Here is a 26,578-nt window from a genome sequence, read left to right as displayed (position 1 = left end):
TCTTTGTGTGGGTTGCTAGCATACAGAGATTCTACATCCATGGTGGCTAAAATAGTATTGTCTGGAAGGCTGTTCAAAGGTTGTATTTTCATCAGAAATCTGTAGTGTCACAAACGTAACTAGGAGCATTGATGGTATAGGGTCTTAGATCAGAGCCAATATATCCAGATACATCTATGGTGATAGTGCCTATGCCTGAGACAATGGGGCGTCCTGAGTTGCTGGGTCTGTGTATTTTGGGTAGAAGAAGAAGAAGAGAGTGGATTTATACCTCACCCTTCGCTACCCAAAGGAGTCTCAGAGCGGCTTAACCTTCCCCTTCCCCTCTGCACAACAGACCCCCTGTGAGGTAGGTGGAGCTGAGAGAGTTCTCCCAGAACTACTGCTGAGCAGAATAGCTTTGTGAGATCTTGTGACTGACTCAAGGTCACATCAGCAGGTGCATGTGGAGGAGTGGGGAATCAAACCTGCTTCTGCCAGATAAGAGTCCACACACTTAATCACCACATCAAACTTGCACTAAAAGGTACCTGATCTTTGCACAAAGTTATTTGCACAAGTTTGGGTGGAGCGGGGGGGGGGGGGGGTGCAGTTGTTCCAAAAGAAGAGGTTGGGCAGCCTCATTTGTTCACCTTTGCTGATGCTTGATTTGCAAAATGGAATTTGACCAGGATTTGAATACAAGTGATACCAGCTTTCCTTTTTAACTACTGACATTATATTGCAGTGGACTGAGAGAGTGTTCTAATGACATCTAGTGGTTTGATATGAAAATTGCATTAAAAAAGGAACTTTTCGTTTGCCACAAATCAGCAGATTTATAACAATTCCATAGGGCTGGGGTGGCCAACGGTAGCTCTCCAGATGTTTTTTGCCTACAACTCCCATTAGCCCCAGCCAGCATGGCAAATGGCTGGGGCTGATGGGAGTTGTAGACAAAAAACATCTTGAGAGCTACCGTTGGCCACCCCTGCCATAGGGTTTTAAAGGCAAGAGACATTCAGAGGTGGTTGGCCATTTCCTGCCTCTGTGTCATGACACTGGCATTCCTTGGTGATCTCCCATCCAAATACTAGCCAGTGCTGACCTTGCTTAACTTTATAATTGCTGATGAGATCAGACTAGCTTGGGCTATCCAGGACGGGGTGGAAAAAGTATTACTGAGATGCAAACACAGGGGTCAGGGGCAGGACACAACCAAAATAGATACCACAGGACAGGGACCTGAGTGGACTCACAGAGGAGGGAAATTTTACTCTTTCTGATAGTGAATAATTTATCCTTATCTAATTTTTCTACATTGCTCTTTTATCATATTTTCAGTCCCCCATCATCTACACCTGGGTGTGGACATCATTTTAAGACACTTGCTGAGGTCTGCTGCATTTATTTCTTACTCCTGCTACTTCTGTAATTCTTTTTTAAAAAACAAATTAAATAAATTTTATTGGATAAAAAACATACATAACATCAATAATTATAACAGTTACAATGGATGAGAGACAGAAGTATATAAACATCTATGTAAATAAATGATACATCCTGGAAATTCTGATATAAGATATTGCTTACATATCAGCAACTACAAATAGTTAAGAGCGAACTGATAAATCTCAATATATAGCATTAATAGAATGTAATACAGAACAGCAATCTTCTCTTGCAGCTTGGTAGTCTAAGCATGGAAATCAGATAGTCACAAATCTAGTGTTAAAAGGATCAGGATCATGATGAATGAGGGAGTCAGCTATTTTTTTCTAAAATAGATCTCTTGTACACACTGCAGCTAATCCATAATTGTTAAAGGTGTCAGGTTTTACAATTTTTGGCTACTTCATTCTAGCTGCTGTGCACAAATATTCCAATAGTTCCATGTTGTGTGGTTTAGGTGTGTGCTGAGGCCAGATACTGGAAATTGAAAATTCAAAATGGAAAGGAAGGTTTAATTTTTGTGATTTTATAAATGTCATTAAATATTGATAGTCAGAATTAGGCTTTTCAAGCTCCTGCTGGGGGTTGGGAGTCTCCTGGTTTTGGGGGCCCTAACCTGCCACCAGGGCATGGGCCGTTGGAGGGAACCCCACTTCCCAAAGAGCCCCGTCATATGCAGCAGATCACAGCATGATGACATCACCTGAAAATGACGTATTGCACTGGGCACATTGTGTGGGGATGCTCTAGAAATTTGGGAGAAAACTCTATGGTGACATAGAGTTTTCCCAAAATTGCTAGAGCATCCCCTTGCAAAACCATAGAGTCCCTCCCCCCCCCCAGATTCCTAGAGTGTCCCGGTGCGATGTGCCTGGCATGAAATGTCACTTCCAGGTGACATCATTGTGCCCTGCATGCTGCATGCATGGGGGAAAAGTCCTCCACTGGCAGCCGGTGAGGACTTGGCAATCCTATCTAGAGATGCTGTAGATGTGGACATTCCAACCATACATGTAAGTAGTTCCCTAACCTTACCAGCATAAGTAAGGAGTATCCTTGTGTATATGATGTAATTTCTTGTGGAGTGTTATACCATCTTGATACAGTTTTAAATTCTATAATTCTTAATATTATGTAGTTTCCATAGGCATAGCCATGGAAGAGTGAGAAAGGACCCTTCCTGCAATTGGGAGGAGGGGGTCATCATGGGTTGCTTCATCTGTATGCTTCCCCAGGTGTAATGCCTCACATTTCAAAAGCAATGCCTCACATTTCCAGCAGCTTGTCTTCCATGGCAGGTTTACATTTATAGAGCTCCCTTTGTCCAATTCTGTGCACTTTTCTTTTTGATTCATTACCTTTAACATTTGATTATGGCAATAAAAAACATGGCAGGTCATTTGCTGACTTAATGCTAACTTCATGCACTGGGCAAACAGGGTGGAATTTCAGGAACTTCAGAGAGCACATCTCCCAGTACCTCTTTTCAGTGCTAGGAGTTAGTCACTTGTTTGGAACAGTTCTGTCAGAGTTCTTCATAGACTGCTTTGGATATTATTGTTCTAAATAATATCTTTATTGTTTGCAAGCAGGATGTTTTTTGTAGCAGGAACTCTTAGTACAGGGCCTACTGTAAGCTCCAGGAGGATTGGCTACATCACGGGTGTGTGGCCTAATATGCAAAGGAGTTCCTGCTACAAAAAAAAGCCATGTTTGCAAGTGTTTTCAAGCTTGCAGGATGCATAAAAAGACAGTTGCTGTTATTTAATATTCAACAGATGCCATGCATCTCTTGTTCCATGTAGTCAAAGAGATGTCATAATAACTTGAATGAGGAAGGTACATTTGTCAATTGTTGTAGAACTGGTGTTCCCTGGCTTGTGTGCCATTGCAAAGCCCCATGAAGGAGGATGCACCTTTAAACAATGGTTTTATATACACAGCTTGTACAAGTTGACTCACCAGTCCTGTACTGTGGGCTTGCTGGATGTTGTAAAGTGTCCTGCTTCTGCTATCCCAGGCAAGAGACACCTGGTCTTCTTAAAATTAAAAACTTTTATTTGAGATATTTACATAATAATCAGTTTGTCCACCTAAAACATGGCCCTAGGTAGCTCACAAACGTTTACTGTTTATTTAGAACATGTAAAGGCTGCCTCTCCAAAGACCTTTTTGCACTGGAATGTACAATAAGACAATAAAATTGTAAAAACAACAGCATAAAAATATCAGTTATAAGCCATAAAACATATACACAGAACTAATAAATAAAACAGTACATAAGATAACCATCTAACTTGCACTTCAATTAGCTATTTGCTAAAGGGGGGGATGGAATCACTGCCCCACTGATGATGCAAAAATACTATCAACAAAAGGAGTTGCTTTGCAGTTCCTTCTAAAATCAGTGAAGAACACACCCGTCTCACCACCTGTGAGAGACCATTCCAAAGAGTTGGAGCGACAACTGAAAAGGCCCTTCCCATGTGGTGGGAAAGTAAGTAATAGTAATATCCTATCAGAGGTACTGCAGTTTAAGCATGTTGAATGTATTGGCTTAGACTGGAGTAACTGCACAAGATTGCACTGTAAAAACTGCTGGAAGAAGTGGAGCCCACAATCCTGCAAGTGGATTGCAGGCTCATCATAAAAGATATGTCTCAAATTTTTGGTAGTCATTATGATTTATAGGAACTAAGGTTGCCAACCTCCAGACTACAAAGATCTGTTCCCCTGGATAAAATAACTGCTTTGGAGGGTAGATTCTGTGATAATATACCCAACAGAAGTCCCTCACCCAACAGAAGTCCGTCACCTTCTTCCCCAGGCTCCATCCCCAAATATCCAAGAATTAAATGTTGTTTTAATGTTGAAATACCATAATGTTTTGTTGTTTGCAGACTTGGGAGCCTATTTGGGTGGAAAGGCGGCACTGAAATGTTTTAAATAAATGAAAATAAAATAAAGCAGGAGTTGGCAACCCTAGGAATGCAGACATCCATGTGTCCAGACCTATAGATTCTTGAATACTGGAGCCATAAACAAAAAAAACCTCAGTGTAAAAAAATAATAGAAGCAATAGTTGTACCCTTAAGAAATGAATGCCTTCTCAATTGTTGTTGTGGGAGTTGCTAGACAACCAGAGCAGTATTTTCAGTCTTTAAACCATAGTTTCTATCAGATAGATCCAAGTGGGCAGCTGTGTTGGTCTGAAGCAGTAGAACAAAGTAGGAGTCAAGTGTACCTTTAAGACCAACAAAGTTTTATTCAGAACTTAAGCTTTTGTGTGCTCCAAGCACTCTTGATCAGACAAGGAATCAGGTACAGTGAACAGAGCTGTGTATAGCTGGTAGGCTGTGGTTTAGAATGCAAAATGGTACAAATTTAAGATCCAATGACAGAATAGTAAAATTAACAAATTGAGCAAACCTTTGATCTGGATAGCATGAGTATGAGAAAGCAATAAAACAGTAATATGTCAAAATGTGAGAATGTGTGTTAATCACTCTATTGTGGGCCAAAGAGAGGGCATTTCTTTCTCAGAAGTTTTTCCCATCCAACTGATTTACCTTTTAACATGTTATATACATATAGTTTGCCATTAGAAGAAAAATACATTAAAATATTGTGGAAGATGGGTTTAGTATACGTAATGAGATAAATAGCCAATATCCCTATTTGAGCATGTCAGTACAGCTAAAAGAAGTATTCCCTGTTTTGCTGACAAGGAATGTGTTAACTATGGGGTTCCTGCTATTATGCGTGGAAATTAGAGAAAGCTAGGAATTCTGTATTGACACGGATGATGATTGTATAATTTTTGGCATTCCTGGACCTAGAAAATAGCACATAATATACAAGATTGGTCTCCAGAAGAAGGATTTGAGATCCAAAACGGCTTGTTAAGCGGACTGGTTCTCCATTGCACCTTTTCTCCAATATAGCACTGGAATATAATATAATGACTTTGTGCCGTATAAGGACAGTAGTAGCATTGTGGAACTAATGAGATTTTAACTTTCTGTATGACTGATATGTTTTGTATTGATGATACTCTCTTTGTATTTTGATACTATTACTCATTACACAGTCAGAATTGCATTTTAACATGGAAAGTTTTATCTTTGTTGTGGTTTAGCAGCTCAGCTCCTCCGTGTTCCCAGCAATACTGTGACGTTTTAAATATCTAGACCAGGGGTATCAAACTCATTTGTTATGAGGGCCAGATCTGACATAAATGAGACCTCATCAGGCCAGGCCATTTGTGTCATAAAATGTAATAGCAGATAGTGGAGACATAAACTTTATAAAGAACACAGACAAATGCAATGAAAATTTTTTTTTAAAAAAACTTTAAATAAAATATGCTTAAAATTTAGCACTTTTGCGGTATTTTATTTAACAGTCTCTGATAACTGAAGGAAGCAAGAAAGAGGGGAAAGGAAGCAGACTTGCTCACCGGTTTGATAAGAGCTCTCCAGGGGCCTGATTCAGCCCCTGGGTCACATGTTTGATACCCCTGATCTAGACACTAAAACAGATTTTCAAGAGAGGAAATCAGTTGGTTTAGACTGGATTAACTCTGCATAAGGCTGCACTGTTATTTACCTTCTCTTCACATCAGATTGCTAAGAACTGTTCTTCTTGTGGTTTATTAAAGAAAAGCTAACATGTTCCTCCCACTCATGTAACACATGGGTGGAGGCCACTGATAGGAAAAAGATAGTTGATAAATGATATGATGCTAATTTTAGTTCCTTTTATGACATGTACAAATCTGGGCTTGGAAGAACACTCCTTTTTAAATGAAACATTTTAAAATGTGTCATACTGCTTAATAACCAGATTGTAGAATAGCAGGAATAACTGTAATAAAGATAGATAAAAACATAAGAGAAGCCATGTTGGATCAGGCCATTGGCCTATCCAGTCCAACATTCTGTTTTACACAGTGGCCAAAAAAAGTTCAAGTGCCATCAGGAGGTCCACCAGTGGGGCCAGCACATTAGAAGCCCTCCCACTGTTCCCTCCAAGCACCAAGAATACAGAGCATCACTGCCCCAGACAGAGAGTTCCAACATTATGCTTCTGCTAATAGCCACTGATGGACCTCTGCTAAATATGCAGATGTAATAGCATAAGTAGACCTTCACAAAATGTAATGTCAAGTGTTCAAACTTTAACTTTGTTTTAAAAGTATCTTTTTTAAAAAAGGGCAACTGTAATCTCTCTTACCTCATAGGAAAAATGTTTCCTTGCTACTTAGTGCTCGTCACATTGATATGAGACCAAAGGAGTATGTTGTATCCTAAGTATGCCACACTGTTTTTTTAAAAAAAATATGAAAATAGTGTAAAAATTGGTGATTTATTTTAAACTGTTCATAATCATTTCAAACAGTAAATTTGCCTCCTCTCTCCCCCCCCCCTCCATGGCTTGTACCAGGCTTTTTTGCTCCCTCGATAAGGCTAACTATTTGCACCCCCCACACACGGCTAACCAATTTTCAAAAAGTTTCTGGAAGAATCCCTCTTGTTATCAAAGATCCCTCTTGCTTTGGTGACCCCTTAACTCTTTCTGTGTTTCATTTGTGGAACTGAGCTCCAGACAGTTGGTTTTTAATATAATCAGCCATAGCTCCCTAGAAAAATGACCATATTTTCTAAATAAGTTTAAGATCAGTCCAGGAATAATTAGCACAAACCCACTTATTCCAAGCCAAGCAAGATCAGGAGACAGTTGGGTTTAGGGTGGAGCATGTTGCATGGGAGTGAAGCTAGCCTATCATGGGGTGAGCAAGAGTGAGGTTAGAGTATGTCAACCCATGTAATGTGACCCTTCATTCCAGACTTTGCTGCTGAGAGAGAACAGGTCAGTTTATTAGATTTGTATTCTGCTCCTTTCCCTGCCAAGTAGGGAAGATAAAATAGAAACAGAGCTAGAAAGTGCCTCAAGGATCATCTAGTCCTTGGGTGTCGAACTCATTTGTTATGAGGGCCAGTTCTGACATAAATGAGACCTAGTTGGGCCAGGCCATGTTAGGTTGGGCTGGGCTATGTCTGACTGGGTCATATGTGTACCTATTTAAGATTAGGTAGCAGAGATATAAATTTTATAAAGGACATAAACACAATTAAATATATATATATTAAAAATTTAAAACATGCTTAAATCGTTAGCTCTCATTGGTCTTAAAGGTGCTTTCTTTATATTTCTCCCATGGGATCCAGGAAACTGGGCAAAGGAAGCTGTGGCTCTTTCCTTCCTTCCCCAGGGGACGGGGGAGGAGCCTCAGCCAATAGAAGAAAGAGAGGCTTGACTCAGTGGCTTTGCTATGCGATTGAGAGAGCCTGGAAAAACATGCTCTGCCTTCCCCCCTTCCTCCCCAAGGGAGGAGCCTCAGCCAATGGAGAAAATAAAGGTTTTGTTCTGTAGCTCCTGTGTGATTGAGCAAGCCTTGCAAAGCAAGCTGTTATGCAGAAGGAAGCAAGAGATAGGCAGAAGGAAGCAGATGACAGCCAGTTGTTTGGGAGCCTGATAGGAGCCTTCCGGGGGCCTGATTCAACCCCCAGGGTGCATGTTTAACACCCCTGATCTAGTCCAACCCCAAGACAAGAAATTCACAACTACCTCCCCCCTTAGTGACCCCCCCCCCTTTCTCTATGCCCAGAGGAAGGCAAAACAAACAAACAAACAAAAACACAACCTACAGGATCCCTGGGCAATCTGGCCTGGAGGAAAATTCCTTCCTGACCCCAAAGTGGCAGTTGGCATTACCTGGGCATATAAGAAAGGGCCATGAGAGCCAAGCACTGGCTCACCCCTTCCTGTACTCCCTTTCGCAATCTTGTCTAAATTCATAGTGAGTCACTGAATCAGCATTGCTCCAGATGGCTCTGTAATAGAAGAGGGAAGAATGCTGTAAGCTACTATGGGTTCCCACTGGGAAAAGTGGAATACACAGGAAGTTAAAAAAAATTAATCAGAGGGAAATGGGGAGGGGCTAAGGACTGAAACTGGAAATGGTGCTATTTAATTTGTCCATCCAGTATCCAGAACCTCCTGATTCTGAGCCAGCTCTGCAGGTGACACCAAATTACTTCAAATAGTGACATCAATATGGATAGTGTTCTGTAGTCATGATGGGCAGCTCAATGAAATAAGCAGACACAGCATACAGTCACAGGTAGGACAACAAATTCTGAGTCAGGGACCAAAACAGAATGATCAGTTATTGTAAAGCCCCCACTTGGATCTATGGCACAGACACATTTGGAATATGAAGCACCGTTATGATGGAACCACTGCAAAAAGGGCATCAGTGAGTTAGGGAATACCTTGAAAAGAGCAATCAGAAAAATGGACTGATGAAAATAACCCATGTAGTGAAGAAGAGAACCTGGAGAAGTATTTTCTGCTTCTGCATGAACTAGACCTCAAAGGCCATCCAATGAAAATGACTGTCAGTAAATTCAGAACAGACCAGAGGTTCCTAGCCGTTATTCCGTTATCATGCCCCCCAGTACACACATCACCCTTTAATGCACAAAAACTTACATGCCCTTTCCAGACTCCACACCCAAATCTCCAGCAATATATCAACCTGGAGTTGGCAACCTTAGCTAAGTGTTTACCTCAACTTCTTTTTTTTACTAGAAAATTTACACCTGATAGACATGTGACAGATTTCACACCCTAATGTTAATTGTTCGTTTTGTGCCTCTCTGAGATCTGAACACCAGGCTTAGTTGGCCTAATGGTAACACTGACTTTGCCCCCACTATAGTATGCTGATTTTTCCAGTAGGACCCGAAAGACACACAGAGTGAGGATTCACTTTCTCCTGGAAGGCACCAAAACAGTTATGCATACTGTTTCCAGAACCAAACTGTGTTCTCAACAGGGCTAATTAAAAACAAGCTATGTGCCTGGGCTGATTCTTTCTTTCTTCTCCCATATAAGAAAGTGAGACTCTTACAGGCAGCCTCTGGCATTGTGGTGGCAGCACACAGTGATCTGACCAGAGAAAATGTGTTCTCATCCTATATGATCCGATGGTTATGGACTGAAGAATAAGAGAGATTTCTATTCCCCATTAGCTTAACAGCAGTTCATGGTACAGCAATTTCCTTTCTGTACTAAGCCACTTCATTCTCTTCCCTTAAGAGACCATTAAGATATGGTTTCTTTGGCAATTGCTTCCTCAGCCTCTCTGATCCCACTTCACTTGCTTGTTCTATCCACACAAATCATTCCTCTGATGCCCCTCTACCACAGCGCTGTATGTGTGTGTGTGTATGTGTGATGTAAATGATAAGGCCTCTGGGCTATAAATTGTCAATACTAACACCCAAAATCAAATACATGTTAATTAATCATTTCCCTTCTTATCTATTTTTTTGTATTGTAGACATTGGCTTGTTTCTTTTTTATCTAGTCCAAAATTTAGTGCAACATTAGGCACTTAAAAATATTCCTGATATTAACAATGATAAGAAATACAGTAGCAGTAGTAACAAATGGAATGCTGCAGATCATTGCAAATGAGCTTGTTTTTGGCAGTACTCCTAAGTACTGCACCCTTTCCTCACACATACTTGTTCCTACATATCTTTCAATGATCCTGTGCATGAACATGCACTCATACAAATGGTTCACTACACTCCATTAACATTCCCAAATACTGCTCATTCATTTTCCAAATATGCGCTCCTTCTTCCCTGCTTTATATGGGCAGTAGTGGTTGACAGTGGCTTGGAAGAGGACAGAACTCTATATAAAAGGCCATTTAAATCTGTTGCATATGTATAGATTTCTGGAAAATATTTGTTCCTGCAACTATTTCAATCATGAATACAAAATCAAAAGTTTAGCAAGAATAACAGTGAATTAAGAAATGGAAATATGGATTTTCTGGATCCAGTGCTTTGGGCTACTACAGTGTTTTAATGTGTCTGCACAAAGGACCATGCTACCAGCTCTATCTGTGTACCATCCTTTCTAGTCGACAGCTGGAACAGATTCACTTGGTGTAGCCTTGTGGTGACAAACAGGCTTACACTGCTACTTCATTTATTTGTATCGTTGACCTTACAAGTGGTTTCATTCTTTTCCAGAATACCATGCTGCTATTTTGCACTTAAAGAGGGAGCACAAAGATGAAATTGAAAAACTGAAGGTAAATATTTCAGGTTCTTCAAATCTGTTAAAAGTTTTCCCCCCTTAACCATGGTGTAATCCAGCATATATTGTTGTATATGTTGCATAGAAATATTTTATTCTTCAAATAATTGTCCTCCTCCAGAGCTGTGGTGCACACAAACTCTCTTTCTTTGTAAGACCTGTCTGTCAGTGTGCTGATCCTTCTGCTTGCATGTGTTCTCTCTGTTGGAAGGAATGAGATCAGAACTAGCACAAGGAGCACAAAGAATATGTATTTACATTCATTATAGTCCCTTCTCTGAATTGCTTTCACACAGCTAAAATTTTGGTTCCACTTAGAGTAGATACGGAGTAATTTTCTTCAGAGGGCTGAAGCCAGTATGAGTGAGTCATTGTTCTTTTACTCTCAGAGGCAAACATATCAAATCAGTACAGAAGTGTGAGAGGCCAGTAGCTCCTTAAAGACTAACAAAATTTGTGGCAGATATCTGAAGTAGTGAGCAGTGACTCATGGAAGGTCATACCCTGCCACAGCTGTTATTAGTCTTTTTGGTGCTACTGTAACTGGGCTCTTGCTCTTTTCTACTGCTACAGACAGACTAACAAGGTTACCCATCTTATCTTACAGAAACACATTTCCAATCTTTCCCACTAGAGGTCAGCTAAGCATCTCTTATTGACAAGAAAAAACAATTGTATTGTTGGTTCAAACTTTATTTAATTTGAATACGCTACACAATGAAAGCAGTATCACACATACAGTATCTGTAGAGAAATATCTGTTTTGATTACAGTTATCCAGTGAAATTCTAATAATTCTAATTAATATGAATAAAGGTAAAGGTAGTCCCCTGTGCAAGCACTAGTCGTTTCCGACTCTGGGGTGACGTCGTCGCTTTCACGTTTTCCTGGCAGACTTTTTACAGGGTGGTTTGCCATTGCCTTCCCCAGTCATCTACACTTCCCCCCCCCCCCAGCAAGCCGGGTACTCATTTTACCGACCTTGGAAGGATGGAAGGCTGAGTCAACCTGAGCCAGGTACCTGAAACCAGTTTCTGCCAGTATCGAACTCAGGTCATGAGCAGGGAGTTCAGACTGCAGTACTGCAGCTTTACCACTCTGCGCCAGAGGGCTCTTTGGTATGAATATTTAATATGAATACCCAGAGATTAATTAACAAGAAATCGTTATTTTGATTGTAGCAGAAATCTCACTGAGCTGGCAAACTGGCACAGGACTCAATTACTTGGGAATAAAAAAACCCATGGAAATCTGTAGGGCTTATTTCTAAATCAACATGATAAAGTGAAACATATTATTGAAGGGTGAATTTATATTACCAGATTTTTATCATAATTGAGATCCCTATTCATTTTTGCAGTTACTGTTCTAAATGCCAAATGAAATCTACAGCATGATTTTCTGCCATTGAAATGTTAGAAGTTCTTTAGGGAACAAAGTTTTAAAAATTGGATAAGAGCAGAGGGAGTGAAACCCTTGTAAATGCACCTTTTGTACCCTTGTAAATGCACCTTTTGTGTGATATACCAGGGAAGGCCATAGTCGCTAAACTTAGAATGAGGGAAACCTGAGTTCAGGTCCTCATTCAGACATAAAGCTTATTGGGCCCTCTCTCAGCCACAAGGTTGTTGCAGGGATCAAATGGAGGAGAGGAGAATAAAACATACCTAATCAAATCACATTTTAAAGCCATTAAAATCAACCAAAAAACAACAGCAACATATCATTAAAGCAATTAAAACCAGAGCTAAAAAAATACCATGACATAAAAATAAAACATTTAAAACAGTTAAAACATTGGCCAGGAAGGAATGATTATTGAGAGAATACCAAAAGAAACAAGTCTTTAACTTGGAAGATGAATCTCTCTCTGGGGTAGGTTGTGGAAGTTCCAAAGTTTTGCTGCCATGACCAAGAAGGCCCTCTGCTGGATTGCCTTCTTGCCTAATCTCAAAAGTCAGGGTATCTGAAGCAGTTCTTCCAAAGATGACCACAGTGGTCAGAAAGCAGGCTTCATAGAGTGCAGATGTTGCCTGGCCAGTTTCACACAAAAGCGGGCATGCTGTCCCAATGTCATCCAGGCTTCCCAAGACTCGGAAAGCCTGGGCGATGTCGGAGGGAGGTGTGGCAGTGAGCACACTTGGATCCTGGTTCTGAGCGTGCCTGCCATCCCCTGATGTCTCCCAGGTTTCCTGAGATTTGGGAAGCCTGGGTGATGTTGGGGGGAGGCATGGCAGCAAGTGTTCTCGGAGCCCGGCTCTGAGCATGCCTGCTGCCCCCCTGATATTGCCCAGGCTTCCTGAGGCTTGGGAAGCCTGGATGATGTCAAAGGGAGGCATGGCAACAAATGTGCTTGGAGCCAAGTCGGGGGGTGGGGGGTGGGGCTCTGCCTTAGGTGGCAGAACTTACAGCGCCGGGCCTATCACAGCATCAGTTCTTTCAGAAATGAGTCCAATAAATGCACTGCATACTGGTGATGGATGAATATTTAGTACTTGAAGGACTAGTGGCAATTTCACGTTGTTCATGTGCAATTAATAAAATCTGCTTGTCATTTGTGCCCAGTGCCCTTATGAACCTACAGAACCAAATTGGAGGTTATGAATGCAGCTTGTTTCCCCAAGGATAACCCTTATATGACTCCAGAATGAAAAGGGGATGAAAAGAGGATAATTTTAGATATTTGCATAAGTTTCTCTCCTTTTGGTTCCCGCTATCTTTCTGCAAATGCCAGGACGATTTAGTCTTCACTGGGATTGTTGCCAGAAATGCTTTGAGTCTTTTATTTTTAATGGGGAAATTAGCTAAGAGACTTGGTAGAGCGAATTAGGAGCGAAGGATCTTGTCTTCAACAATACGGAGGTTGGGTTTTCAAGCAAGAATACTGCAGGCAAATATATATTTTATAATGTTTACTTAAAATATGTAAAAGGGTACATTCACACGCACAAATACACAATACAGGCAATCAAGAAGCTAGGAAGGATAGATGTTATCAATAGAGGAATTGAAGGGTTGTTGAAGAGGGTGATATTCACCTGTTCCAGATGTGATGAGGTCCAGCTACAGCTTGAAGATGCAGACATGCATTACTATATGCCATGTCTGAGGGCCCCCTTACTTAGAGTAATGGGGGAGGGGGGACAATCTGGTTAAATGTTGCTCAGGCAGAGAGAGAGAGCGAGATGAAGCCTTCTCTCCTGTTATAATATTTTGGAAAGGAAGAGATCCTCCCAGAAAAGGGGCTGGCTTGTGGTGGGGAGTGATTAGGCTTTTCTGAGTACCTGATTGGGTGCCCACCTCCAGGTAACCATAGATAGTGCTGGCTTAGTAATATCCTCCCAATAGGTTACAAAAGGCCAGGATATGTGTTAATTTTTGGGGCAGTTTAGCAAAGATACCCCTGGGGATAGGCAAGCATAGAAAACTAAGAATCTGTCCAGGTCTCAGACATTACCATAGCATTAGACAAAGGCCGTTTTCGCACTCACGTTTTACTGGCGCCACGACCCTCCTGACGCCGGCGAATCTGCATGGATTTCGCACCAGAAGCGCCGGCGCTCCCAGAAGCGCCGGCTACTTCCGTCGCTAAGCCAGCGCAAACGGAAATCGCAAAGATGCAGGAAAACGTTTGCGCTGGCTTAGCGACGGAAAGCGCCGGCGCTTCTGGGAGCGCCGGCGCTTCTGTTGCGAAATCCATGCAGATTCGCCGGCGTCAGGAGGGTCGTGGCGCCAGTAAAACGTGAGTGCGAAAACACCCAAAGAGATGCTGCAAAGAGCCAGGGAGGTGGCTGATTGATTAGTAGCTGAGGATTAGGGCATGAGGGATACTTACCAGCAGTCCCCATTGTTATTATGCATCCTTTTTGGGTGGAGGTGGAAGAGATAGGTGAGGTCGCACTGAGAGGAAGCCTTTAGGTGGGACTAGAACAAGCTCTCTTTACTCCATTTTGTATGAAGTATTTCTTGGCCTTTTTCTTGTCAGACTCCATTTTGTTTCCAGAAATAGGAGCCCCAATCTCTCTCTCTAGGTATTGGGGTGCTCCATATTAACAGGCAGCACCTCTCAGTTACAGTATGCAGGGTGATTTTATCAGTGGGCCCATCACCCTCCAGCTTATGACTGTGGGGGACACTGGATGTGACCAGAGGTGGTGCCCAAAGGTGGAGTGCCTGCTGGAGCCAGGTGTAATTCCAAAAGTGAGCAGTTCCATCTAATGTGCTGTGGGCTGGGATTGCTTGCTGCAATAGAGCTGCTGTGGCAGTGAGAGGAAGGGGAGGAGTCCAAGATTGTGCCTGATGAGGAGTGGGGTGGTTGTGGTGCATCATAAATGGGCTAGTCCCCCTCACCTCCACAGATGAGTGTTGCACCCACCCTCCTAGAGTGGGCCTAAATGACAGCGCCAGAGCCTCATGGCTCTTTCCTGTCTTTGCTCATGCCATGGCAGTTTCAGAGCATCCTGGCTTGACATGCTTGCCATGCTTGGCAGCAGATAAGTAGGCACTTTCCAGAAACCCTCACACACCCTGCATGGGTTCCAGGAGGGAGCCCATGGCAGTGACAGAAGAAGTCTACTGTGCTAGGGGACAGGAGTCATGAGGCATCTCACAGAAGCACCACTTGCCTCATTTGCCTTACAAAGGTTCCAGAGGGGAGAGCTTGCCAGGAGCAGAAGAAGGCTGTCATGAGGCGAATGGGTGAGGTACCTCTCAAAATTTTCACTTACATTAGGCAGTCTGTGGAGGAGAGAGCTTGGTGGCAGTGTAACTAGAGGATGGGTTTATTTGGGGTCATCCCAGATCATGAAAAGGAGGTTAAGAAGAGCTGTATCAGTGCTTAGTTCTTATGGCCCCTTCTTACATACCCTAGGAAATAGTTGGCCACTTTGGAATCAGGCAGCAGTTTTTCTCCAGGCCAGTTTTGCCAGGGATCCTGGAGAGATTTTTTTTGTTTTGCCATCTTCTAGGCTTGGAGCAGGGGTCACTGGGTGTGTGTGTAGTGGGGGAGGAGAAACTTGTGAATTTCCTGCATTGTACAGGGAATTGAACTAGATGACCCTGGGGGTTCCTTCCAACTCTATGTTTCAGTGACCCAGCAGCTTTGATGAAGATGTATTTTCCGCACTGCTCACGACCCATAAAAATTCTGCCATGAAAACGTTGTGATGCAACATCACCCAAGAGTTGGAAATGACTGGTGCTTGCCTTTTAGTTTAATACTGCAATATTAACAGTGTAATCCAAAGAAGAATCACGCCCTTCTAAATCCATCAGAGTAGATGGGTTTAGAAGAGTATAACTCAATGTAAAAAAGGTAAAGGTGGTCCCCTATACAAGCACCAGTTGTTTCCGACTCTGGGGTGACATCACATCACATTTTCATGACAAACTTTTTATGGGGTGGTTTGACATTGCCTTCCCCAGTCATCTACACTCCCCCCCACCCCCCAGCAAACTCGGTACTCATTTTTCCGACCTTGGAAGGATAGAAGGCTGAGTCAACCATGAGCCAGTTACCTGAACTCAGGGATCAAACTCAGGTTGTGAGCAGAGTTTAGACTGCAATACTGCAGCTTACCACTCTGTGCTACGGAGCTCCTATAACTCAATGTAGGATTATATTAACTGTGGAGTAAGTTCTGTTAAACAAAGTGAGATCCATATGTATTGTTGTTGTTGGGATTTTAACTAACACTTTCAAATGTGAAACTGTTTCTTTTGTTTTACTGTCTTGTACCAAAAATAAGAATGCTGAACATTTTAAAAGAATAGAAAAATGTGATGAATGAAAAATGACATTCTATGCAGAAGTATGGCTATCTTTGCTTTAAAAGATATTGAACTGAAAGTGATTTAAGAGCATGTGACTCTGCACTGTTCATAAATTCTTTGTGAGGTTGTTGGTTTACCATGACTCATTTCGTGCAAAAAGAATGAGTTTATTTCCTGGTGTATTACACCTTTTTGTGCATCGTTAAGAACTGTAGATAATCAAGAGCAAAGAAAAGTTGTCCATAGGAAATGTTTTAGGTTTTAAAAGATGCAAACTGTAATAAATTGCTCTGGTTCTGAAGCACACCATTTACTCTGGGCAGTCATATCTAGTTTCATGTATTCCGTTTTGCAGATAAATTCTGATGCTTGAAATAGAATTTTAGTATAAATATCATCAGAGCCAGTTTGGTGTAGTGGTTAAGTGTGCGGACTCTTATCTGGGAGAACTGGGTTTGATTCTCCACTCCTCCACTTGCACCTGCTAGCATGGCCTTGGGTCAGCTATAGCTCTGGCAGAGGTTCTTGAAAGGGCAGCCGCTGTGAGAGCCCTCTCAGCCCCACCCACCTCACAGGGTGTCTGTTGTGGGGGGAGGAAGGTAAAGGAGATTGTGAGCTGCTCTGAGACTCTTCGGAGTGGAGGGCGGGATATAAATCCAATATCTTCTTCTTCTTCATCATTATCAAAGTAGACAGCTGAGCTGCTTGCATGATTAGACTTCTGGTGTATTCACTTACCATTGAAGGCGTACAGAAAGCATCTTGATGCTAATAGGAAACAGTCATTTTATACAAAATATTGGACCTTTCTTCCTGTTCATGTTAGAGTGAATAACTGGAAGTAATGTGGCATTCTCCAAGATGTAGAAGATGGCCTTCAGAAAGTTTACATGATTGTCTGACTACTTTGATGATCAGAAGAAATTGTTACTTAAAACTCAGCTTTGGGGGTTTTTTGTTACTATCTTCCACTTCTTCACTGCAGGGGAGAAAATAATATCTGTTTCAGGCTGTTTTTTAAATGCAGTGTTTCCCTGTCTTCTTCTTAATGCTGAATCAGCATTTTAAATGTGATGCCAGAGAGATACCACATTCAAATAGCTGTAGCATATCCTGGGTTAGACTTTACTTTCTGCCTACTGTCAAAGGGCAGGCCAGGATATTATTTGCACCCATAAGGCTAACCAAGATGTTATTTTCCCTTTAAGAGTTTGTACAAAAGCAGGGCCATAGCCACAATTTTAAAAGTCAGGGGGGCACCCTTTCCTATCCACTACAGGGCTTGCTACTTCTTGGAAGCTTTCTGGGGTGGGGGGCAAAAGCTGGAGGCTCTAAAAATGGCCAAGTGGAAGCAGCCAACCCTAAAACTTTGGAGTTGATAAGAGACTGCACCTTGCATAAAAGCAGGGGTTTTTCCTTCCACCTCCCTTTCTCCCACCCCAACACTTTGCAGCCAGCAGCTCCATCTGTCCCCCCTCCCCGGCCCACTTCACACGGCTTCCTCCACTTCCCACTTCTCTGCCTCCCTCCTCTCCACTTGCTGTTTTTTCTGCTGCAGTGCATTGTGCCCTACTCAGCTCTCCCAGCTTCTGCCACTGATGATGCCTTGACAGCCCAGCCATAGCACAGAGAGAGAGAGAGCGTAGGCTGCCCCCTGAAAGTCAGGGGACAGCGCCCCCACAGGTCCCCCTGTGGCTACTGGCCTGTACAAAAGACATAAGCAAAGCAAAAAAAAGTGATTTTTACTGTTCTTGCCACAGCTCCCCCTCCGAAATAGCACATCACATACTGTTCCTTAGACATTCAGGTTCATGTTTACATGGGCAAGGGCCTGCAGCCAGAAGGAGAAAGAACAAAGACCCATTCCAGAAGCAGAATTCTGTGCTTAGTAGTTATGATGCAAACCATCAGATCATAAGACTGTCAAAATGCTCAATGTGGGTGCTCTTTTCTTTTCTTTTTTAAAAATGGAACATTACAAGTGTGGCTGGAGCAACGTTTTGAGATTTTGTCTTGACAGAATAATCTTATCCCAAGGTCTTGTCTAGTCATTAAATCCATATTACTGCAATACAGTCTACTTCTAGATTGTTTTTATTTATTTCAACAAAAAAAGGGGGGGGACAAGAAGGGAAATAAGATCTTGGGATTTGAAGGTCCCTGGATCTGATTGGTCATGACTGTAGAGGCAGAGTTTTTTATGCTTTTTAGCTTGTATTTTAGCTATTTTATATTGTAATTTTTATCTTGTTTTAATTGTTTAATCCTTTGATGGAACCGCCTTGAGCCTGCTTTGCAGAAAGGGTGGGCTATTAATCGAATGAATGAATGAATGAATGAATGAATGAATGAATAAGAGGAGCCATGTTGGATCAGGCCAATGGCCCATCCAGTCCAACACTCTGTGTCACACAGTGGCAAAAAATTTTATATATACACACACACTGTGGCTAATAGCCACTGATGGACCTGTGCTCCATATTTTTATCTAAACCTCTCTTAATTGAGTGAATGAATAAGTTTTTTCTGACAATAATTCAAAGTGCTCTGTATATCTACCATTATTGTCAATACCACTATTCCTAAAGCAATTTTCTCTGTGTGTAAAGTGCTATCAAGTTGCATCCAGTTTATGGTGACCCAATAGGGTTTTCAAGGCAAGAGACTAATAGAGGTCATTTGCCTGGGCCATCCAAGCCACTGTAGATAAATGAAACACATTGAAATACTTCTGTGAGGTATTGATAAGCAACCTCCTCTTCACTCTTCTGTTGTTATTCACCTGGAAATAGAATGAGATAAAAGTTGAGTTGGATCCATCTGTGGATGGCAGGATTACCTTGCTCTCTTTCTGTGAAAGTTGATTCCTGAAATTGTGGGATCTGTATGAACTAACAGGCTGCCAGGCATGACCTAGCAACCAGTAGGAGATTGGGAGGGGGGGAGGGGAAGTAATGTCATGCTTCTTAAAGGATCATTAAAAACTCTGTGGTTTTGCCATAGAGTTTCCAGCAATTCTTAGAAAGGCAAGACTTCGCTTCCATGTTTCTCCCAGAAGGCATGTAACACCATTTACCCAATGGCCATTTTTTAAGCTTTCTCCCACTGCCATCCTGTGTGGATTGGGGGACTGTACTGAGTAGATGATGGAATGCAACCAAATCCAGGTGAGAGCACATTTGTGCCTACTCTGTTGCAATGAAGAGCTCCCTTATCAAAGATTTCAGGTTTTCACGGCTGGTAACATTATTAGGGCTTGTAGAATCTTTCGGGCTCAAGTGCCGTGTTCTACTGGAGAAAGTTTTCCTTCCAGACATTTCGTTCTCAGCTGCGGAGAACATCCTCAGTGGCGTTGCAGCTGGAGCAGGCGCTCTGACCTTCAGAGCAGGCGCTCTGACCAAGAAGGTTGCAGCCGGAGCAGGTGCTCTGACCTTCAGAGCAGGCGCTATGACCAAGAAGGTCAGAGCGCCTGCTCTGGCTGCAACACCTTTTTGGGTAAAATTATTGAGAGGGCAGTAGCACTACAGTTACAGAGCTTTCTGGAGGATTCTTCCATCCTAGATTCCCACCAGTCCGGCTTCTGTCCAGGCCATGAGACAGAAACAGTTTTGGTCGCCCTGGTGGATGACCTCCAGCGGCATCTGGATCGAGGTGGCTCGGTGGTACTGATGTTGTTAGACCTATTGGCTGTGTTCAATACGCTCGACCATCAGCTACTGACCCACCGTCTCGCCAACGCAGGGATCCAGGGGTTAGCCTTACAGTAGTTCTCCTGTTTCCTTTGCAGCCAGGGACAAAGGGTATCAATTGGGGGAGAATTGTCTCGGAGACACACCCTTAATTGTGGTGTTCCTCAGGGGGCGGTTCTATCCTAGATGCTGTTTAACATCTATATGCAACCCCTTGCCCAGAGGTATGGGCTGGGTTGCCACCAGTACGCTGATGACACCCAGCTCTATCTACTAATGGATGGCTGATCTGACGACATCCCAGTAAACCAGGACCAAGCACTGCAAGCTGTGGCTGGATGGCTTGAACTGAGCTGACTGAAGCTGAATCCGACAAAGACAGAGTTCCTTTCCTAAGTCACGACGGTCTGGGTTGGGGAACTCCCCTACCAATTTTGACAGTGCGCCACTGACAACGGTGCACAAGGTCAGAAGCTTGGGGGTGCTACTGAAGTCCTCCTTGACAGTTGAGGCCCAGATAGCAGCAACTGTGAAAACCGCCTTTTTTCGTCTCAGGTGGGTGAAACAGTTGGCTTCTTTCCTTGACAAAAGCGACCTGGCAACAGTGATCCATGCAACAGTCACTTCAAGATTGGACTACTATAATGCCCTCTTCATGGGGCTGCCCTTGTCACGAACCCGAAAACTACAGCTAGTCCAGAATGCAGCGGCTAGGCTGGAGCTGCCCAGGTGGGAGCACATACAGCCAGTGCTGCAAGAACTGCACTGGCTGCCAATAGTATACTGGATTCGCTACAAGGTGCTGGTCATTATCTTTAAAGCCCTTTACAGCCGAGGACCTGGCTACGTGAGGGACCGTTTGTCCCCACATGTTCCTCAGAGGGTACTAAGATCGGGAACTCAACATCTCTTAGTTATCTCCGGGCCGAGAGAGGCGAGACTGGCGACTACTAGGGATAGCGCCAATAGTAGCAGTCCCCTACTACTGGAATCAGCTGCTGGAAGAGGTTAGAGCCTTGCGGGACCTCACTCAGTTCTGCAAGGCCTGTAAGACCATACTCTTCTGGCTTGCTTTCAGCTGACCCTTGAGACCTATAACAGCCGAGGAATCCAGGAAATAATGATGCCAGGGTAACTGGATAATACCAAAATGTTATTAGCACCAACTCTTTTAAATTGTTTTATTAACCTTCTGATTTTATTACTAATGTGAAATTAGATTTCATTACTATCGTTATTATAACCAATGTTGTAAGCTGCGCTGAGCCTGTCTCAGCAGGGAGGGCGGGGTATAAATTTAATAAACTAAACTAAATTAAACTAAAACTAAATGGCTGAGAAGCTGGATGCATTTTTTGCCTCTGTCTTCACTGTCGAAGATGAGAAGTGCTTGCTGTAACAGACTCAGGCAAGTTAGCTTGGAAGTTGGGAACAGCCTTGCAACAATTGGCTGGGCTGCAGCTATGGAAACAAGAATGTAGTGAATTGAAAGGGCTTGCAGAAGGAAAAAATGCCTCAGTGTTTTAGTCTGGAGTTGGAGCTTGAATACTGAACAGTGAAGACTGGTACTTAAGCTGGTCAGTTGTGGTGTGAAGCAACTGGACAAGGAGCTGAGAACAGCCAGTGGGACTGAGTTCCTTGGTAGACAGAACTGGGCTAAGCTTCTGTCTGAGTGAGTTTTTGGTCAGAAGGGGGTCTCAGTCAGGCACCTTCTGTGAGGAGAAACTCTCTGTGGGGTTCTGTCAGCACAACAGGGCAGACTCCTAGTCTAAACTGAGAACAATACACAAATATTGTGACTGGATTCTTGTGGCTAGAAAGGGATCTAGCTGTGACTGAGACACACCAGGAGTTGAGGGACTGGTTAGAGCACTCAAAAGGGTATGAGTCTGGTGAGCTAGTGTGTATGTCTGTGAGGGAAAAGTTACCTAGCACAAGTCAGTAGTCCTCAGTATGTGTGGAAAAGAGTGAATGTCAGTTTATTATTTTTATGATTTGAGAAGCCAGAGCATAGAGCGATACCATCATCTCTGCAAAATGTTTCTAATGCCCAGTAGGCACTGCCTGCCTGTCCAAGGTTTTGTATAGTTCTAAAGCCCATCTGTTTATACTTTTGATATCATCTCAGCCTGACAAATCTCTGTTGTTTAGAGATTGATTATTTTAATAACCATCTGCTGCCAACTAATTTGTTATTGATCAACTAATTAATATTATTTTCTCCTCTCCCTTACCTTTTGTGAACCAATAAATATTCTTTGTGGGTTTTGAAATTCAAAAACTGTCTTGTGCCTCATTTACTTTAGTTCTGACAGGATTTCTGTGTGTGTGCTTGAGGGACTGAGGGAAAGTGACTGGGGAAAAATTTATAGTGGTCACCATCCCAAGCTGACCCTGAACAGTTCTTCACACTTGCCCATTCCAGAACCATTGATTTCAGGAGGGGTGTTGAAAGACCTAAGTCAGATTGAGTAGCTGAGAGAGGAGGCCTTATGGCTGATAGACAATCTAAAAACTGATAAATCACCAGGCCTAGATGACATACATCCAAGAGTTCTGAAAGAACTCAAATGTGAACTTCTAGAACTCCTGACAAAAATGTATAATCCCTCGTTAAAGTCTGCCTCAATTCCTGAGGACTGGAAGGTAGCTAATGTCACCCACGCAAGTGCAAAGTAATGCTCATTGGGGCAGAAATCCTAACTGTAAATACATGTTGATGGGGTGTGAACTGGCGGAGACTGACCAGGAGAGAAATCTTGGAGTCGTGGTAGATAATTCACTGAAAATGTTGAGGCAGTGTGCGACTGGAATAAAAAAGGTCATCTCTATGCTGGGGATTATTAGGAAGGGAATTGAAAACAAATCAGCCAGTATCATAATGCCCCTGTATAAATCGATGGTGTGGCTTTATTTTGGAGTACTGTGTACAATTCTGGTCACCGCACCTCAAAAAAGATAGCATTGGAAAAAGTCCAGAAAAGGGCAACTAGAATGATTCAAGGGTTGGAACACTTTCCCTATGAATAGAGGTTAAAGCGCTTGGGGTTCTTTAACTTGGAGAAACAACAACTGAGGGGTGACATGATAGAAATTTATAGGATTATGCATGGGATAGAAAAGGTAGAGAAAGAAGAACTTTTCTCCCTTTCTCACAAGAGCTCGTGGGGACTCAATGAAATTGCTGAGTGGTCAGGTTAGAACGGATAAAAGGAGTACTTCTTCACTTAAAGAGTGATTAACACATGGAATTCACTGCCATAGGAGGTGGTAGCAGCTACAAGCATATATGGCTGCAAGAGGGGATTGGATAAACATATGAAGCAGAGGTCCATCAGTGGATATTAGCCATAAGGTATAGATGGAACTCTCTGTCTGGGGAAAGCGATGGTCTGTATTCTTGGTGCTCGGGGTGGGAGCAGCAGTGGGAGGGCTTCTTGTGTCGATCAATCAATCAATTTATTCGGCCAATGACCAGTACAAGTCAAAAGCAAGAACTATTCAGTAAAACATTAGAGAATAAAATTGGTCTAAATATAACAGGAATATCTCTAAGATTTAACATTTAAAATCCATACATGAGAACTTAAGATCTGTGACTTCCGGGATCCATCATCTTGGCTTCAGAGTTGCTTGCAGATCATCTCTCTGTGGCAACTCTGAGTCTGGCCGTTGGAGGGGTGTCACAGAAGTGATGCCCCCATAGAAAAAGCCCAGAGTGGCTTTTTCTTTGGCATGGGACTTTTACGGGGGAGAGGGAGGGGGCCAGCGGCAGCTGCTCTGTGCTCTCTGTGCATCCTGAAGCTCCACGGCCATGAAAGCTGGCATATCAGCAGAAAAAGAACGCCCGACCACTTTTTTGCTTTCACTTTCCCCAGTATGCCTTTGAAGCAGCATTTTTCCACTTCTAAAGCAATGGCTCTACTTAACAAGTAGGTGTTTTTTCCAGTTCTACTCCCTGATGGGTCACTCTGCATAACAACAAAAGACTAGCTCAAAAAATCAGCTCAAAAGGCCTCAAAATGTTATGAGCAGTCTTAACTATTTAAACTGGATTGAATATAATCATTAAAATTGACCCGGACTATAATTGGATATATATAAAAGAGATTACTAAGAAGTTGCAATACGATCTGAACACAAAGGAGATATACTGTAGAGAGTTCTGTCTCTATCGCCTGACTGTATCTGAATGGTTTCTAAAACTTCAGTTGAAGCTGTTGTGGAACAGGGATTAACAGGATCTTGAAGCAAATTTACAATCTGATTTAAGAGACTGAGTTTTGATTTGGCACCACTTAATGAAATGTCTCACGGAAAAGATATTTGCTCAAATCTCATTTCTCTGAAAGAAGATCTTATCTCATTTATGCAGCTCCTTAAAGACCAAATGCATTGTTTTATGCTGACAGCTGATGATCTGAGGGAAGAAGATCTGACAGCTAATGAAATTGTAAACCTACAGGGGTCTAGTACTAAAGAGAGTGTATTGATGGCAGTGAAAGTGGAAGGGGAAAGTGATACTTTGCGAAATAAAGGAAAAGTAAAATGGTCTCTTGTGACACACTTTCAAAACTAGACCAGAAATCAAGATGCAGTGAAATCAAGCTGAGAGGGGGAAATGGCGATGAATTCTTCCCCCTGTGGTTGAGGGGGCAGCCCATGTGGAAAAGAGAAAAGCAGCACTCCAGTCAACAAATCAGGATTTGGAAAGCCTTTCGGAAAAAGTATTTCGGATTTTTTTTTCTGCTTTGCTGAATGGCTGAACAAGGAACTCTGAATAAGAAGTGAAATGTGATATCAAAAGATAAACTGTTATTAAATGGGCTGCCTTGGATGCAATATGGGTGCAGAAATCAAAGGAACTTAAAAAGTTTTTAATCTTTGGGAAGAAGGACTCTGGAATCTGGGTTCTTTTTTTCCCCCCTTGTGAATAAATAAACATTTAACCATTAATAATGAACAGAAGTTAAACTTTAAAAGAATAAGGGAGATCTTGAAGAAGTAATGTTAATGAGTGTACATATTTATATAGTAGATGTATTGACAGTTTGCTTATTTAGTGAGATTGTTTATAATGATGTAAGAATAGGATCAAAGGTTGAAAAGGCAGATAGCATAATTGCTGTGGAATTTGGTAGGCTTGGTAATTTGGCAGACTTGCTTTTAATATGTTATCAGGAGAAATGGTTTAGATGGAAATAGACAAATCATTTAGTTGTATTTTATGTTATTTGCCAAGGTCAAAGAAATGATTTTTATGTGCTTCTTTTAATAAGAATTTTGCTAAATCAACAACCTAATTTTTGCTTATAATAGGCTTAAGTTAAATTAGATAAAATTGGCGTTGAGACAGTTTTGAAAGAAAAAATCTTTTTTCTTAACTGGTTATATTTAATTTGTGTTTAAGAAGTGTTTTAGATTTACATTGCTTTACTAGTTAAAAGAAATTATTCCTTTTTTAAAACTCTGGTAAAGGAAGAAAGGAAGGTAATATTTAAGGAGATTTTTATACTTGTAGGTAGAAAGATTTGAGCATTTTATTGGGAGGTGGAATTATAATTGATATATTTGTACTGGTTTCTGTTTCTGTTTCCCCATTCTGTCAAGGCCCTTTCCCCCCTCTTTTTTATGTATCTTCTGCAATGCTTCTTTTCTGGTAGTTTAAATCAATAAAACTTTTTAAAAGAAAAAAACCCTTAAGATCTGCACTGATTAGAAATCTCTAAAATTTAGAATCTATAACGTAAAATTTCATGCTGAATTTTACAAGGTGCTGAGAAAAATTTAGTGCAGCTAATAGTGACCTGTGGGTTCTCACCCATCAAAAGCTTCCTTAAAATATCTGCATCAAAACAACCCATGTAATTATTAAGCAGAGGGGAAATTACATTAGATCGAACTTCCTGATAGAAATGACAACAACAATACATGTTCTATAGATTCTACCTCATCAGTGCCACATGGACAGGTTCTCTCCTTCATGGAAGACTGGAGGGCTTGCCATCTCACCAGGGTAAAAGCCCTCTGTTGACTGGGTACCTCCAGAATGGAGATGTAGGATGCCGGGGCAACCGCATATTTTAGCTTCTTTGAAATTAGGAAATTTGGGGTATTATTGGTATCTCTTTGGAGCTCTATATCAAGCAGTCTTTGTTTGTTCATTGATCTTGCTTGATCATAATCCATTTGTAGAACAAATTCTAAAGAAAAGCCCATATTCTAAAGAGAAGCCAGTTTAGAGTAGATGGCCCTCTCCCAAGAGGATTGAAAATTATTTTGCAGAATTAAAGCTGTCAAACCCTTTGGGTTGTGTATTTATTTTAACCAAAAGTTAATAGAGGCTAGATTTACCCTAGCTTCCGCTTTAACCAACCCTGACTCAAGACGTAGACTGGCATTGGACACACGTCTTGGAACTTAGAAAAAAGCTCTCAAGAATCTTGACTGGACTTTTTCTAAAGGAGCAAAATGGGAAAAAGAAGGACCAAGTATTGTCCCAT

At 42.0% G+C, this 26,578-nt stretch overlaps 1 protein-coding gene across 1 annotated transcript in view; it reads left to right on the top strand.

Annotated features, from left to right (window-relative positions):
* The window catches only part of FMN1 (formin 1), a 266,553-nt gene that overhangs the window by 21,874 nt on the left and 218,101 nt on the right, over positions 1-26,578 (top strand). The window contains exon 3 of the mRNA XM_060262294.1: positions 10,548-10,609. Within this exon, the coding sequence (XP_060118277.1) occupies positions 10,548-10,609 (62 nt within the window). The remainder of the gene's footprint in view (positions 1-10,547; positions 10,610-26,578) is intronic.

The sequence above is a fragment of the Heteronotia binoei genome, chromosome 21 (assembly GCF_032191835.1).
Source record: "Heteronotia binoei isolate CCM8104 ecotype False Entrance Well chromosome 21, APGP_CSIRO_Hbin_v1, whole genome shotgun sequence".
Classification (NCBI taxonomy): domain Eukaryota; kingdom Metazoa; phylum Chordata; class Lepidosauria; order Squamata; family Gekkonidae; genus Heteronotia; species Heteronotia binoei.
Note: the sequence above shows the minus strand (reverse complement) of the source record. Positions and strands in the feature narration are given on the sequence as shown.